The sequence below is a fragment of the Antedon bifida genome, chromosome 11 (genome assembly GCF_963402885.1).
Source record: "Antedon bifida chromosome 11, ecAntBifi1.1, whole genome shotgun sequence".
Classification (NCBI taxonomy): Eukaryota; Metazoa; Echinodermata; class Crinoidea; order Comatulida; family Antedonidae; genus Antedon; species Antedon bifida.
In genome coordinates, this window is record NC_136236.1 from 18163253 (window position 1) to 18180632 (window position 17380).

The following is a 17380-nucleotide window of genomic DNA, read 5'->3' on the forward strand; positions in this document are numbered from 1 at the left end:
TTTGCAATTGAAATACATATTATAACAAGGCCATATACATGCCTGAAGTCGCATGCTCAAGTTAGTGTTTACCGACCAACCGACCGACATAGTGAGCTGTAGTTGCACGCGACTAAAAATAAATAGGCCTCATAAATACTTTGATTTTCTTTCTTTTGCAGAAAAATGAGCAGAATTTTCTCCAACTGGTCTTGGATTCTCCACAAATATGACCTCGTGCCTGACCGGAAGAATTTAAACAATTTTTTTAAAAACGATGGATAATCTTTTATGTTAGATCATTTTACCATGGACCTAATTTATAGGTCCACGATTTCACCTCTAGTGCATCTATCAAAATACAATGGCTCTTAAAAGCAATTGTTCGAAGAATAAGGCCATACTTATTGAGTTACTGTTTACCAACCGACCGACATAGTGAGCTGTAGAGTTCCCTTTCCACTAAAATAAAATAAAACAAGAGCGAATAGCTGCGATTTTCATGTTCATCGCGTGTCTGCTGATCTGTTCGATTCGGATGAGTGTTCATGAACGCGTCATAGCTCATTTCATGAGCCTTGATTGGTTGTACAAGTTTTTTCTTCGCAAAAAGTAGAAACAATTCGAACTACTAATTTCGCTCAAGCGAAAACTCAAGAAACTAGAATTCCTCGCAGAGAGGGACTTAGATGGAAACATTAATACGCATGCGTATAAGCTGACGCTTTTCGTTCGCGCCTACAAATTAGCCTAGTTTAAAATAGACTGAATGAATGTTAACAGTAAATGGCAACATTGTTATAAATGTAAACGCTTGTCTGTCTTATATCACCCAACTTGTTCCTCAATATGTTCCATCTCGTCACCTTCGCTTCTTTGACAAAAAATGTTATGTTATAATTTCCGTACTAAGATTACGGTTGACACACGCTTTCCTTGGTTATATAACAAACTGACACGCCCGTACAAACATTCACCCAATTGATTCATTTCAAATTAATTAAAAAACTCCTTCATTTAGAAGATTTTAGGATACAATACATCTGATCATTTTTGGCGCAATATAAGTAAATAAATGTTATATTCGTACAATAAAAACGGTACTTGTTTTATGAACTAACACAGAAGAGCATTATGCAACATTCCGACGACCACTTTTTAAAAAGAGGGTTTATTTTACAACCCTCGATATGCTTTACTAGTCCAACAAATATGATTGGTTGTTATCAATGTTGTTGCAAAGGGTTGTATTTTACAACAGTAGAAACGTAAAGCCCGGAGCAACAATAAAAAAAGTAATAGTAAGTGACAAAAAATAAAAATTTACGACATGATATGTTAAAGACACTTTCCCTACGGTTTTTTTCCCGATATAATTTAAGGTCACAAAATACTGGGCCTATTGCGATAATATGTTTCGTCTTAAAACGGTTTAAAAACACTGACAAAAAAAGTCGATTCTAATACTAAGCGGATATTTTCCCCAAAACAAAGAGGAGAGGAAATTAAACAGAGTAACTTAGGACTAGGGTTCTATAGCAACATTAAGTTTGGAAATGTATGTGAGAAATGTTTAAATAATTTGCATTTAAAATTAAGAACATTAGTTGTTTTAAGTTATGAAAGCATAACATATTAATTGAAAAGGGACGCCATTTGAAAATTCCAAGAGAACGTGCAATCAAGACAGCCGAAAGGAGAAAAGTAATGTACAGTTTTTTTAAACTAACAAGTGCTGGATAATTCAGCTTCGAAGATTGCATTTATTTGTAACCATTCTAAAGTACCCATCTTCATTCATCTTTATAAGTTTCTTATATTCATCCGGTATATTATGTGAGTTATTAAACGAAAATCTGGTATTCCCATCATAGTGAAATGTAATGTTTCTTCCATCAGGTGCAATGCCAAAAGGATAAAATCCATACAGTGATATCATATCACAAAAAGGCACGGCTGCAGTGTACAAATACAGGCCGGATGAAGGGACTGTCGTGTTCCAGAATCTGAAACAAATATAAGAAAGATTTTTAGTAATTAGGTTTTAGTTTATGGCAGATTAGTTTCCACGGGAACCAATGCAAGGGTGACGTGTAAACGCAACTTTTCGACTTAAAATGTCGTAAAATAATAACATTGGATGTCTTAAAACTTGGTTCATACTCTAGGACGCATTGCAAGGACGTAAACGCAAGGGTTGGAGAAAAATTTTGTAAGAAAATAATCCTGCGTGTCTTAAAGCTTGGTTCACAATCAAAATGTCGCTCAGCTTGTGTGAAGCTTGGTTCGCACGAGGACACAATAAGGACGTAGAAAACGGGCTTTGCGGCGCCTTCTTTTTTATAGAATTTCTGCAAGTTAAAGAGCGTTGAATATAAGTTTTACCTTGGCAACGCTACAAGAACAATATTAGGCCTAACTTTATTGATTGCTCACCGGTTTATCAATAATTAAGACTACCCTACTACTGGTTGATCCTAACACCAATATACTATACAATAGTGATAACCATCTTACATCTTTAAATGTTGAAAAAACTGCTTATGCGGATAAGCAATTGAAACATTCAAGTTGTTTCTGCTAAAAAATTGAAGAAACTCAAAGTAGCTTTCAGTTCGTGGAGTAAAATCTTTAGAAAACCAAAGAACAGCACCTTTGAACTCTCTTAATCTTTCTAAACCAAACTTTGACTTCCATAGCTCATAATGTTCGTGTTTTTTCCCCTGGATATACGAATGTAGAAATCTTGTGGATTCACCATTTACAGACATTATGTTCGTTTTGTTTCCAACATCATTTACAAATTCTTTTATAGGAGCCATGTTTGATCTCATCACAAAGTCATGAGCGTCAATTTCAGAGCCACATCCACTGTTCAGAAGAATTCCACCATTGCCGACTACTGCGCATGTGCGATGGCGAGTAACAATTTGTTTTGTTTTTCCAACATACTTGCCATAATGAGTAACTTTTCTGAATTCTCTCAGATTCTTAAATTTACCATGTTTATGAAAAGGTGTTAACAAACTTAACTTGAGATTATTCGCTTCCGCTCTGTGAATGAAATAAAAATAACACAAATAACACACTTATTGCATTGGCAAATTGATTGGTTAATTACGTATCACGTGTCATATGACTGCTCTATTTTCAACTCGGCCTTGTCTCGTTAAACACAGAGAAGTCACTTGTTTTTCAACTCATGAAATATTCTCACCATCCAACTCTTATAAACATTTATAATATTATACTATCGAAAAGCGACAGCTTATACACATGCGTAGGGAGTGACTTGGAATATGGAAAAATGAATACGATTCGATCTTTGTCTCTTAAACCGTTGCAAATAAAATAAAAAATGATTTTATTTATTGTATACAATATATCCATATTTGTGTGTTTCGATTATACTAGAAAGGTAGGCCAATTTAGATATTTTCTTTTATTTTATGTCTTTATTAGGCAATGTTGCCAAGGATTACCAATACTAGTAAATTAATCACTGTCATATCAGTGTTTAGGATGTAAATTTTACCGCACTATTGTATACCTATTAGCTATTAGATCGACACTTCAATCATGTGATATTTAACCATTATTCACATGTCTTGGTACGTACAGTAGGTTACTAAAAATGACAACCATTGCACTGCGATGATAAATCGAATGACATAATATGATCGAAAATTTCTTTTAAAAAAGTAAATATTTAAAAAAGCAATGGGGCTCAAACTTACCGTAAGTTGAATATCTTAACTAAATCAATGGTTTTATTAAGTTCATTTTCAACTAATTCCTTCGTGGATCTCCTCGGTGTTTCAGCAGTTTGCGGAAATCTGTGAATAACATGAATTAGCGGTATTAAATAGAGACAGTCTAATAGGCCACGATGTCCAAAAGCAGTAAAAATTATCTCTGGTCAAAAACTAAATAAAAACAGTACGATTAAATATCGACGGCAATTAATCTTGTGTACAATTAACAATAGGGACCATCTCTACTGCAAATAAGTACACAATTAACACTAGGGACCATCTCTACCGCAACTATTATTCATAATTAACAATAGGGACCATCTCTACCGCCACTATTGTTCATAATTAACAATAGGGACCATCTCTACCGCAACTATTGTTCATAATTAACAATAGGGACCATCTCTATTGCAACTAAGTTCACAAAAATCAACACTAGGGACCATCTATACCGCAACTATTGTTCATAATTAACAATAGGGACCATCTCTACCGCAACTAAGTTCATAATTAACAATAGGGACCATCTCTACTGCAAATAAGTTCACAGTTAACACTAGGGGCCATCTCTACTGCAACTAAATACACAATTAACAATAGGGACCATCTCTACAGCAACTACGTGCACGGTTAACATTAGGAACCATCTCTATTGCAACTAAGTGCAAATTAGCACTAGGGACAATATCTACTGCAAGTTCTATTGTAATTAAGTTGTTCCAAACCAATGGTGCTTCAGGAAATCCTTTTAAACCCAGATTTAAGGCGTATATTTTCGGAATGAATAAGATAAGAGCACATAATGTATAGCAAAGACCTGTTGGGACATGGAATATGTGATTAAATCATAAAATTAACCATAAAAAATCATATATTTGGAATAATCAGATTGGTAAAGTAGAGTTTATAATATTTAGGTACAGATACGTTGTTCAATTTTAAGCCAGTGACTAACATATGTTTCTACTAACCTTTGATTATACTGTCTGCTTATGTATATGTTGCCATTGTATTTTGACGACCATAATAGAGCGAATGCAGTTACCAGTACAGAGAAGCTTATTAGAAACGTAAACAGGGTAATCGTCTTTTGTGTAACCATTATCAATGGTTTTCAAATTCCAATACAGGCCTAAATAATAAAATCATGAAAGCTTTTATAGAACAATATATTATAGTAAAGTATATAATATAAATATTAAAGTAAATACTGAATAGCTAATAACAGTTTATCAATATACAAGACATATTTCTCGACAGCGATTGCCATAGGAGAGAAAGACTATAGGCCTAAGCCTGTATAATTTTAACAATATTAATTTCAATTTGTATCGCCATTTCACGACACTGTGGATATTTGATCCTTTCAACTACATGCCGTTTCACTAAAGCCCCTTTCTCACAGATGTGCCTGCAATATACCGGTACAGTGCTGGCGTCGTGCCGGTATCGTTACCGGCATATACCCATTCTCATCGGACTATCGTGCCGGAAATATAACCGGTATATAACGTCTTTCTGTGAGAAAGGAGTCGGGCATATACGGCCAATAAAAAGTCTCTGACAAAATAATTATTGAGGGCGTCCTTTATTGTTATTATTTTTGTCTAGCGATATATGGCGGCGAATGTTAAGTTACAGATTATTATCTTCCTTTATAGCATATTTATGCAATACATGCTATGTACAGTATATTGTGCATATATTATACAGGTACAGCAATAAATTAGCCGTCATCGGCAATCTGTAAAACACCTTAGAAGGCTGTACAATTTACAAGGCGACGAAGGGTCAGGCACCAACAAAGAGCTATGGCCTATAGATTATGCTACAAATTTCTTCTTGTCCCCTTATTTTAAGCAGCTCTCTTATCTCATTATCCCTCCAGTTCGACATTATTATTGTTAATTGAATTGATACACTTGACCGCGCAAGGTGTCAAAGCCTCGACGGGGAACCCCGGAATATAACGGCGTTACGTTCTCACAGAATGCCCGTCTGGCATTGCGGGGAATATCCCTAGAATACTAGGTCTAAAGCAGGTCATGTCGATGCCGGCATGATGCCAAGACGACCCGTTCTCACAGAAAACCATACCGGCATGGTAATATTCCCGCAATATTCCTGACACACAGCTCTTTGAGAAAGGGGCTTAAGGGCCACGTCCTGTACGTGCTGCCAATTCTACATTCGACAGAGATTTAATGTGAATTAGTAGGTCTACACCGGAGTAACCTACTACCCTATCGGTACTCGTCTCGAAAGATAATGTACTAGGTTCATTGAAGTTCACACGAGCATCCTGGACCTTCCAGGTTAATAGTCTTTATCCAAGAAGACTCGTTCGCCAGCCAACCTAAAAAAACCATGGAAGACCTCAAGTTCTCGGCCATTCAAATAGAACAAAAATGTCCTTTAGATAGTAAGTATTTTATATTATAACCAATTATTCTTTGAACAACATCTATATTTGCCAAAAATGTAACTATATGAATGATTTTTTGGAGAGCCCATTACAAAGTGATTTTACCTAATACCGGTACCTCTGTTTAAGAAAGCACAGTGTGCAGCCGATATAGGATAACTTCTAACATGACCGTTCATTATTCAACAATTTTGAATAATTCAGCCATGGCGTAGGCCTACCACGATCATCACCAACCAAAATGACACGACTGCCTATTAATACAGTAATCTGTCTACTACTGCTCACCCCACTCACTATCTAGTTCCGTTAAACTGGATATTTACAGAATAATAAAATAATGTTTACAGAAAAGAGAACAACGTATCAACATCCTAAAGCTGCATTCACACTAGTCCAATCGTGTATATTACTCCGTTTCGTGAAGTGTAACTGTAACTTTATAAAAAACTTGACTTACCGGTGGTATGGTAATTATTGCGTTTTACAATACACTACAACAACTCAAATAAGAAAATCAGTTGAAGCATTTACTAGTCTTGCATGATGCATATACGGTACAGTACACAGACATAAAAAAAGAGCGTATTATTCATCGCAGCATTGTTGGTCTTTGTATTCTTCAGCCATTAATACAATAGAAAATTGCTAGAGGCAGTAAGTAAACAATGGTTCTGTATAGTAATTGTTTTCATATTGAATGAGTACGTTGTGTTTCTCAAACAAATAATAAACGCCACTCGAAGAAACACCTCCCTCGAGTAAAAAGCCCATCATCTTCATCATAATCATAATCATCATTATTTATAGTATTTAGTAATTACAACATGTTTGAGTTTCTTTAGATGTTCGAGGGGAGGGGGGGGGGGGGAGGGGGGCTGCCTAAATGTAAGTCTACTGGAAAAGCCCATAGGATTACACTCGTGAGATACACGTGAACATCCTGCTTCTCAATTTTGTTTAAATGATTTACGTTAAAGCACGCACTTATTCGTAACCATTCTAAGGTATCCTTCGTCGTTCATCTTTACAAGTTTCTTATATTCACTCGGCATATCATGGGAATTCTTAAATTCAGTTTTCGTTATTCCTTCATAGTGATATGTAAGGTTTCTTCCATCAGGTGCAATGCTGAAAGGATAAAATCCATACAGTGATATCATATCGCAAAACTGCACAGCTGCGGTGTACAAAAACAGGCCGGATGAAGGGCGCTTTTTCATGTTCCAGAATCTGATAAAAAGAAAGAAAAAAAGATTTATATCGTACATTAGGTAAGGTTTTTATACCTTGACTAATGCGCATGCGTATTAATTTCCAACTACTGTGACGCAAGCAATGTGCAAGTAATGAGAACGTATGAATCTTCAATACGCACAACTCCATTTCTGCACGGCGAGCTAAAAACACTTTTCAGTGAAAAAGACGTATTGTGCAGTTGGAAATGAGGGTTTTTATGAAAATCTACCATGCTAGCAAAATCAATCAAATCAATTTCAAAATTACAATGCAAAAGGTGGGTTATAGGTTCAGCACTTGTTAACATTTTTAAGTCCTGTCGCCCCACTCTCCCCTCTTTTTTTTCCGAAACGTAGGATCCATCACCGGCCTATATGTTCATGAAATGGAAATATACCTGTATTTGTTTTTAAGCACTTTTGAGTCACATAAACAAGTCAGAAATGGAAAAATTATCTACAGGTAAAAGCATTGCATTTTTTATTCCGTGGTGGGTCCCTATATGTATATTGATGTCCTATAAAGGCACCACCCTACTGATGGTATGGCACTATGCAAACCCCATCATCAATGTTCTAAAGAAAACAGCACATCTTACATTTTTAAAGTGTTCGCCAACTTTGTAAACGGATAAGCGATTGAAACATTCACGTTTTTGCGAAAAAATTGAAGAAGCTTAAAATGTGTATCAGTCTGTGGGCTATCTCTCTTAGCAAACCAAAGAATAACATTTTTAAAATCTCGTAATCTGTTCAAATGATATTTTGGATAACAGCGATCATCCTCTTTCCTAATGCATTGTAGTAAAAGTCTACTGGATTCCATATTCACAGACATTATATTCGTTTTGTTTCCAACATCATTTACAAATTCTTTTATAGGAGCCATGTTTGATCTCATCACAAAGTCATGAGCGTCAATTTCAGATCCACATCCACTGTTCAGAAGAATTCCGCCATTACCGACCACTGCGCATGTGCGATGCCGAGAAATTTTCCTTCCTGTTCTTTGAACGTACTTGCCAAAATGAGTAGCTTTCCTAAATTGCGCCAGGCTCGTAAAATTGGTGTGCTGATGAAAAGGTATTAACACACTCGACTTGAATTCTTTTGCTTTATTCCTGTGAATGAAATGAATAGGATTCAGTGATGTTATTTTGTTATCTAATCGTTACAATTTACTTTCAGCTAAATAAATTACATCAACAATTTTATTCTAGTATCACTATTGTATTTACTATCCAGGAATACACAACTAACTCGCATGAAAGAAATTGTTTGGATATACTGTAAACACGTTTTCATCTGGTTTCGATTTTTTAGTAATTAGTTGGTGCATATTTACGAACCTCTGATCTTCTAGACTATACATCAAAACCATCCAGTGGCTGGAAAAGAGCTGACAAAGTCTAGATGACAGCTTGACGAAACTGTCTTGACACGAAAGTTATTTTACTGGTTTACAATACATGAACTCTATCTCATTGGATATACTTACAACACGGCAATTCTGGAGCACCAAACAGTTTAAATTTCAATATTTCAGTATTAATTACAAGATCTGTTGCTCAAATTTCAGCACGCGACTGCAGCCATGTATATGGCTTTTTTTCGCTTTACGGAACGGAAGACGATACCTTGTCGTTTAATATCAGAACGGCATCGTCTTCCGTTCCGTCAAACGGACCAAGTGTGATGTTAGCGTTATGGATGCGATACATTAAAAACACTTTGCTACATAATTAATAATTATCAAAAGCAATAACCTGGTGTTTAGGCTAAAAATAGTACCGGACCCGCTTTGCTAAATAGTTTTGATAGTACTGTACACGGTATGTATAGTAAATACCATCCTAAATGTTATACTTTTGGATGATCAATTTTGCCGCCGATGATGATTCACAATTAAGACGATGAAAGGCACTTCTAGTATATTCTTTCCTATTAGGAACTATTGTTCAGTTCAGTATTTTATTGGCATTCATTTTAGAAACAGTGGCATAAACCTTTTGATGAGGCGTCCATAGTTCCGTAGAAGGAAAATTGAAAAATAACTGGTATAGAGAATGTCTTCTACTTTTATGCGCATGCGTATTTCCACATACTTTCTTGAAGGGCAAATCAATCAGAACTCACCAGCGAATAGAAATTGCTCAGACAAGTGGTCAACATGGTTGTTCACTCTCTCTTTAGGTTTGTTTGAATTTATCTCTACCTTTCATCTTTACCAATAAATTACAGCTTACCTTAAGTCAAATACCTTGACTAAGTCAATGGTTTTATTAAGTTCAGTTTCAACTAATTCCTTCATGGTTTTATGCGGCTCAACGGTTGTAGACAATTGTTGATTCAAATCTTGATTGTATTCCCTATTAATAATCAAAAAGAAAATGTAGTGACGGCGATATACAGACCAAAGCAATCTAACAACATGACACTAAACTTATTCCTATTAAAAGGGGACATCTCTATAATAAAGGGGCTCTCCTCAATATAAGACACTGACCAACCCCTATTCAGGAGATACACTTATCGAGGGGACCTTGTTGGATCCGAAGGTGTCCCCTTAATAGGTTCACTGTAGAAAAAGAGAAGAATCTACTAACCTTGCAACAGCGAACCTTGGGTAATGCTGTTTGCGTAATGTGTCTTCAAAAATGTATTCTGGCGAATACAATAAGGTAATGACTGTTGAAAGTACGAAGAAGAATAGAAGAAATCTAACTGCAAGTTGTCTAAACATAATTAATTATTTCAGGAAAACTCATGTAGTTTTAAACAGGCACAGCCTTAACTTGAATCAACCGTTCTCAAAGTGGTTAAACTTGTTTTTGACAACAGTCTTAAGTGATCTAGGTGATTGGCTCATCACAACAATAGATTGGAAAGGCGATGTGAAAGCTATTAGGAAATGTGTTTGGACAAACAATGGATTACCATTGTTATGTCAATGTTGGTGTGGGTAGAGGGGTGTGTGAATTACTAAACAAAGGCAGTACAGTATTATATTGATCTTTATTTAGCCAGTCCAAGATCTATACAATTAACCTGAGTGTTTTTTTTATAACGAGGCAAAGAGTAAATTACTCGGTTATTGCCTCTCTTTCTTTATTTTTATGTTGAGTCATAATTACGTTCGTAAAAATATGGTAAAGCAATTGATATGAATATAGAAATATTACTTTAATTGAAAATATGTCAAATTTACTTTCTTGTGCATTAAAAAAGAAACAATTCATTTTTCATATAATTTTTGTATTTAATATGTACTTAAGGCCGCTTCTATGTATTACCATGGAGAAATAAGTTAACTTATTTCTCCATGGTATTACATAACATTGTAAATAAAGGCCCTAGGTATAAACCGAATCTTCTCTCTTCGAGTGTGTTTTGCAAGTAAGACGTCACGAGCTCACGCATGCATCATAAATATTCATGATATATGCACGCCCTCTATAGTTTCTGCCTTAACCTAATAGGAAAAAAGAATGCTAGCGGGACGATTCAACCAGGAACAACTCGCCCCAGGGACGACTCCGCCCAGAATATGTTGTCGACCTTGCAATTGAAATACATATTATAACAAGGCCATATACATGGCTGAAGTCGCATGCTCAAGTTAGTGTTTACCGACCAACCGACCGACATAGTGAGCTGTATTGTAAAAATAAATAGGCCTAATAAATACTTTGATTTTCTTTCTTCTGCAGAAAAATGAGCAGAATTTTCTCCAACTAGTCTTGGATTCTCCACAAAGATGACCTCGTGCCTGACCGGAAGAATTTAAACAAATGTTTTAAAAACCATGGATAATCTTTTATGTTAGATCATTTTACCATTATAGGTCCACGATTTCACCTCTACTTGTTTACTTGTTTCCCGTACACTTTCGTCTACGGGATCAAGGCGAAGCACTCAGTGCTTAAAAGCCCCTCTTAGCAATAAAATCATATTCTATATAGGGTGAAAACTTCAGCGGGTGGTTGGACCATGCGACGTTAAGTTTTGCTTTTGAACAGGTTCACCGTAGCACATGAAACTACATCCGTAGGCAGAGCATTCCATAAGAGAATAACTCTCCTGGAGAACGTGTCCCTCCTAATATTAAGACGAGAGCTTTTAAACTTGAGTTTATATGGGTGTCCACGGGTCCGAGATTCTAGATCAAATTCAAAAAATGTGCTGATCGAAATACGATCGAAACCTTTTACAATCCTAAAAACTTGGATAATATCCGCTCTCTGCCTTCGATATCTCATGGTAGGAAGACCAAGAATTCTCAAACGTTGCTCATAAGGGATATTACGGTACCTAGGAATCAATCTTGTTGCTCTTTGCTGGACCTTCTCTATTTCATCCTGATCTCGTTTTCTAATAGGATTATAAACAGTATTACAATATTCAAGCGTTGGCCTGACTTATACAGACTTCAAAAATCCATCTTTATTCAAGAATTTAAAAGATCTATAAATCATTCCTAGTTTCTTATTAGCTCTTTTACAAATATCCGCTACATTTATTCCGCAAATTAAAGATTAAACTAGGATCAAAGGTAACACCTAGATCTTTCTCCTGCTTTACCTCATGTAGTAAATTACCAGCCATTGAATACAAGAAATAGGGATTATCACGACCATAATGAAATACCTTACACTTGTCATTAAATGGCAATTGAAGTGAAGATAAATAGGGTACTATACGCATCGGAAATACAACACTATACGCACAATTATGATTTGGCCTAAAAATTGGCCTTAGATTATGGAAAACCTCCGGCAAAACGCAATAATTATGGACAAATCGATTATTGGTAATATGCCTAATATTTAAAAGGAATGAATATAGGCTATATTTTCGTTTGTTGATGATTTTTTTTACGCAAAGTTCATGTGTGAATGCTTGATCCATTAGAGGTAATCTGTGATGGTTCATTTTAGATTCAGTAAATTACCAATGGTTTAGTTAAGGTTTAATTTAACACTGTAACAAATCCCTCACTATTCAATCAAAATGTTATTATTATTATTATACTACTATATTGTTGAAAAATGGATTGCGTGATATGAATATGGATTGATAGTAAAACGTAACAAAGATACGTTCTTGTCTAGTTATTAGGTATTCATGCAGTGATAAAGCGGAGAATTATTTTTGTAGCGTTCCATTTCAAATAAATTTAGTTACAGAGAAATATTTTGGTTGTGAAGGTCGCTAAAATCGTTGGCGCCAGCATTACTTCTTTTACCAATTTTAACACTTAAGCTAACAACAAAACATTCAACAATGATAAAAAATGCAATAATTGTGAACAAATCGACGACCCATATGACGGGTTTTTCCAGAACACAGTGTGTGTTGGCCTCCTTTCGTACCTCTCATCAAGAGAGAGATACATCTCCCTGCTCTCATGACGCGCGCACCACAAGCAACTACTGTAGTCAATCAGAAATTCATTCTGCGTATGCTCAGAAACTTATCTACACTTATCTGTGGACACCCGCTTTCCTTGGTTATATAACAAACTCTTACCCTTTGTCAAACATTCACCCACTTTTATTTATTACGGTAGAAATGTAAAGCCCGTAGCAAAAAGTAATAGTATCTTATTTAATCAAAAGTGACAACAAATAAAACATTTTAACGTTTTTTTCGATCTAATTTGTCACAAACTGCATTTTATGTAAAAACAAATACTGTAAGGGCCTATTGCGATATTTTTTGTCTTGAAAAAAAAGTAATACTAAGCAGATAGATATCCGTTTTGCTTCTGTGATGTAGGCCTACCCATTTTTTAATAGAAGAACCGTGACTTTTCAGCGAAAATACCGGGTTTTCAACAATTTGTATTAACGGATTCTCCTAGAAAAAGAAAGACAATTAGTCCAGAAACAAGACAACAGCTACAAAGCATGTTCTACGAGAGATCATTAGGTGCATTTGCTTTCTCTTTGTATCATAATTAACCATAGAACGTACAGAAATGACCTGGTTTCATGTTTTTAAAGTAACATGCATTATTTTTTTACAAAACTTGAAACAATTGCAGGGAAAGTGCCTTTAAGTAAATGATAAAGCATATAGTACATACACACTGATGACCGTTGGTTCACCTGCACAAGAATAGGCCTATATACAGTAGCTAGCAAATTAATTGATTGATTTCCACATTTAGACATCAAAGTAACGCAATAAATAGTCATTCCAAATATAGATTTAATAGGTCATAATAATTTTGCTTTAAGAGTTTATAGTCCAACAAGATCACGACTAAGATTACTCGAAATTAATGTTGTAGAAGAAAACCGCATACTATGAATAAGCGTCAATAAGTTTGACAATTGTACTAATAAGCAGCGGCATTAACTGAACAATACATCATATTGATGGAGGTGGTGTTGAACTTGTTAAAAGAGCTGAACTTACCTTCAATCATCTATCGCACGCAATGCACGTTGTCAACATCATCGTTTCAGCTACTGTCAGCCCAGGAATCTCACCAGGGCGAAGGTCTCACCAAGCTGAACCCACTTCCTGTCCTATGCAGCTATCTCTCAAATGCTGCAGTCTGGTCTTGCTCTGCCTTGTGTGCATGTTCTTGGACGGAGTCCATTTCGTGATAAGTTTTGTCCATCTGCTTTGTCGAGGTGCCATATCTTCATCCATTTCTTGATTTGTATTTGTTCTGGTTCTTAAAGCGTGGTTCCAACGCAAGAAGGACGTAGACGCAACGCAAACCAATTGATCAATGACAAGCGACAGTTCGAATAATCCATCACTTGAGATTGGTCAAATCACTTACGTTACGTTTACGTCCTTGCGCTACTTTATATTTTTTCAATCCAACTTCTCTATTTTCAACATCGCATCTTTCCATACTACTTTTTTGCGTTTTGTATTTTTGTTTTTTCTTAAATTCTATTTTTAATCCACTGTTACTTAAAGAGTATATATAATTCTTATTGCGATAACATTATACATTAAAAGTTTATATTTTACACAATAATTAGGAATTTAGAACGCAAGATTTTATGTTAGGTAAGTAGTAAGTAGTAGTATTACACAGTAGTATAACATAAGTGTAAAGTACAGTTCCGTCTTGAAGCTATGACCTGTTTAAGAACAGGGCTACATAATTGAAATAAATTAATAACAAGTATGTCTGACACCAAAGTAGATGCATTATTCTAGAAAAAAATTGTAAATGTTTCCCGGATTAAAAAAAAAACCATCCACGAATAATTTAAAGAACAAAGTCACAATTCAGTATTTTCAAACCAAATAATACTGTATTTCTAATTAATAACAAGTTTACATTTCCCATTTCGAGTACGACACCTCCTGAATTTGAAATGTAAATCGTGTTGAACGTGCGAAAAGCAAGCGGATTGATGACATTTTTTAGACACAGAGATGCGAATGCCATCTATCCAAGAACGAGCGCGAAAACAAAATATGGTAAAATTCATTAAATACTAAACATTACTGTTTTATTAAAATTATTTACATTGTAACTATTGTATTACTAAAAATTCACATTAAATAAAATTATTAAATAGCATTAAATGCCGTTTGCTAAAATATATACCTGTATTAATCAAGTACCTATTTAAGGGATTCACCCTTGGAATTACTTTTACAGAACAAATTAAATTCGTATCAAACATTTTCAATTAAAGTTGCATAATGTTTTCTTTGGTAAAAACACTTATAAATATATAGTACAAATTGGTCTTTACTTGCTGAGTAAAGATTACTTAGCAAAAACATTATAGGCAATTAAAAATGTTAGTTAAATGTGAAATATAGATTAAAATAGAAATATCAATAAAAAATCAACACTTTCAATTAATTAATTACATTAATTAATTATGATTGAAATTTCAATTCAAAACCAAAATTTATATTTTATTATGTGCAAAAATAAATTAAATCTTTAAAAGATAAAAACACTTTCAATCTTAAAACATTCATTATATATTCAATTATGATTGAAATCTCAATAAAACAATGATTAAAGCAACACAAATGCATTAAGTCAATTAAAATGTGATGAATTCAATCAAAATGTGAGTGAATTAATCAAATGTATGTACAGTATGTCAATTACATTTTATTCAAATTCAATTAAAATAAGATAAATCATTCAAATAATGAGAAAATCAATAAAATAATAAAATGTACAGTAATTAAATATTTAAAATGTTACAAATTCAATTAAAATGTGAGTGGATTAAATCAAAATGTGAGTAAATTAATCAACATGTAAGCACAGAAAGTCAATCCAAATGTGTAAATCAATAAGTTAGATTAAATAAATTAAATTGCACAAATCAATTAAATTGAACAATTAAATTGATAAATCAAATTAATCGATCAAATTTATAAATTCAATCAAATAGATTAAATTAAACCAAACAAATTGAGTAGATCAATTAAAATAGGTGACTAAGTCACTATTAGTAAATCAATCAAAATGTAATTACATAAAATGTTACAAGTCAATTAAAATGTTATTGGATTAAATAAAAATGTGAGTGGATTAAATCAAAATGTGAGTGGATTAAATTAAAATGTAAGCACAGAAAGTCAATCCAAATTTGTGTAAATCAATAAGTTAATTAAATAAATTAAATTGCACAAATCAATCAAATTAATCAATCTAATTGATAAATTCAATCAAATGGATTTGAATCAAACAAATTAAGTAAATCAATCAAATTAAGTAAATCAATCAAATTAAGTAAATCAATCAATCAAATTGGGTGACTAAGTTAAATTAAGTTAAATCAATATACTGTACAAAGAAAATAATGATTTAAATAAGTGTGCACTGTACTATTCTCTACCCATCCCAGGCCAGAAATTATTAAGATTATAACAATAATTTCGAATATCAACAAAGTCAATGGTTATAATTATCATATCATAATTTAACAAATTTGAGAAGTGCAATAAATGATAATTCTTAGCAACAGTATGTAATACATACAATTTCACATGCACAACAAAAGTTGTGACAACATTGGTACCAACCCTATTTACAAATTAACTGTAGTAACGGGCACTACAAGTCTGTGAGAATGTCTATATTACAATCTGTTGCTATTTCAGTGCTGTGAGTAAAACCAATAACAATGAATAAAATAAATGTAAACCATTTTCTGCTTGCTTCTACAGGTTCTGGATGCCATTGTATTTCTAGTAGTATCTAATAAAAATAAAAAAACAAAGAAACTATGGTTGAATTTCAAAAAAGAGAATGAAACAATGATTGTTTTTTTAATGCATCAAACTATGATTAAATAAAAAAAAATCAACCTGATTGAAATTTAAAAAAAAGGTGAAAGTATGATTGAATTAAAAAAAAAAGATTGAAACTATCATTGTATTTTCCAAAAAATAATTTCCAAAATAAACTATGAATTTCCAAAGAAAAAAAAGAATGAAAAACATATAAAACAAATGGAGCTATGATAGAATTTTTTTTAAAAAGAAGAAGAATGAAGCGATGATTGAATTTCCAATGAACAGCAACAGAACATTTTCAACAATTAAGGCAGCAAACTTGTAGAAGGAAGACAAGGTAATGAATATAATTTTACGGACTTAAACTAGAATGGCTTAAATGGTAAAATGGTTATAATCAGTTTCAAACTTATAAAATAACGGTAGTAGAGTAAAGCTGGTAGGATATATTACTACAGAAAATTAGTAGTTATAGGAGTAAGCTACTCTAGAGTAGAGTGTTACCTAGTAGTAAGTTGAATCTAGAGTAGAGTAAACTTTAGGAGTAAGTTTAATCTAGAGTTGAGTAAAATTTAGGAGTAAGTTTAATCTAGAGTTGAATAATATTACTACTAGTGTAAACTTCAGTAAACAATTCTGGTAGTAGGGTACTACTGCTACTACAAAAAAAGTAGTAGCTATTAGAGTAAGTTTAATCTAGAATTGAGTAAAACCTACTACTAATACTAGTGAGTAAG

At 33.7% G+C, this 17380-nt stretch overlaps 3 protein-coding genes across 4 annotated transcripts in view; all 3 read right to left on the reverse strand.

The window, feature by feature from the left end:
- Nucleotides 1-17380, reverse strand: part of LOC144855424 (actin-related protein 2/3 complex subunit 4) — a 138882-nt gene that overhangs the window by 107113 nt on the left and 14389 nt on the right. The window lies entirely within an intron of this gene.
- LOC144855414 (alpha-2,8-sialyltransferase 8B-like) lies at nucleotides 1509-6651 on the reverse strand. 2 transcript variants are annotated; one of them, XM_078713263.1, is made up of 5 exons: nucleotides 6620-6651; nucleotides 4706-4866; nucleotides 3717-3815; nucleotides 2497-3033; nucleotides 1509-1985 (listed from the first exon to the last, which is right to left on the reverse strand). In XM_078713263.1, the coding sequence occupies exons 2-5, from the start codon at nucleotides 4834-4836 to the stop codon at nucleotides 1724-1726; spliced, it is 1029 nt and encodes a 342-aa protein (XP_078569389.1). In that variant the 5' UTR covers nucleotides 4837-4866; nucleotides 6620-6651; the 3' UTR covers nucleotides 1509-1723. The 2 variants fall into 2 exon arrangements, with proteins under 2 accessions (XP_078569389.1, XP_078569390.1); XM_078713264.1 differs by having other exon boundaries at nucleotides 1809-1985; nucleotides 2633-3033; nucleotides 6620-6648.
- The window catches only part of LOC144855406 (uncharacterized), a 38345-nt gene continuing 37472 nt past the window's right edge, over nucleotides 16508-17380 (reverse strand). The window contains exon 8 of the mRNA XM_078713255.1: nucleotides 16508-16605. The gene's annotated coding sequence lies outside the window, so the exon portion shown is untranslated. The remainder of the gene's footprint in view (nucleotides 16606-17380) is intronic.

What these genes read in the sequence shown, in the direction of transcription:
- LOC144855414 (XM_078713263.1), bottom strand. Translation starts at nt 4,836, where the DNA reads ATGGTTACACAAAAGACGATTACCCTGTTTACGTTTCTAATAAGCTTC. An exon ending in AGCAGACAGTATAATCAAAG is followed by an intron (nt 3,816 to 4,705) that starts GTTAGTAGAAAC and finishes TGTTATTCACAG; the next exon opens with ATTTCCGCAAACTGCTGAAA. An exon ending in TTTTTTCAACATTTAAAGAT is followed by an intron (nt 1,986 to 2,496) that starts GTAAGATGGTTA and finishes TATTTGTTTCAG; the next exon opens with ATTCTGGAACACGACAGTCC.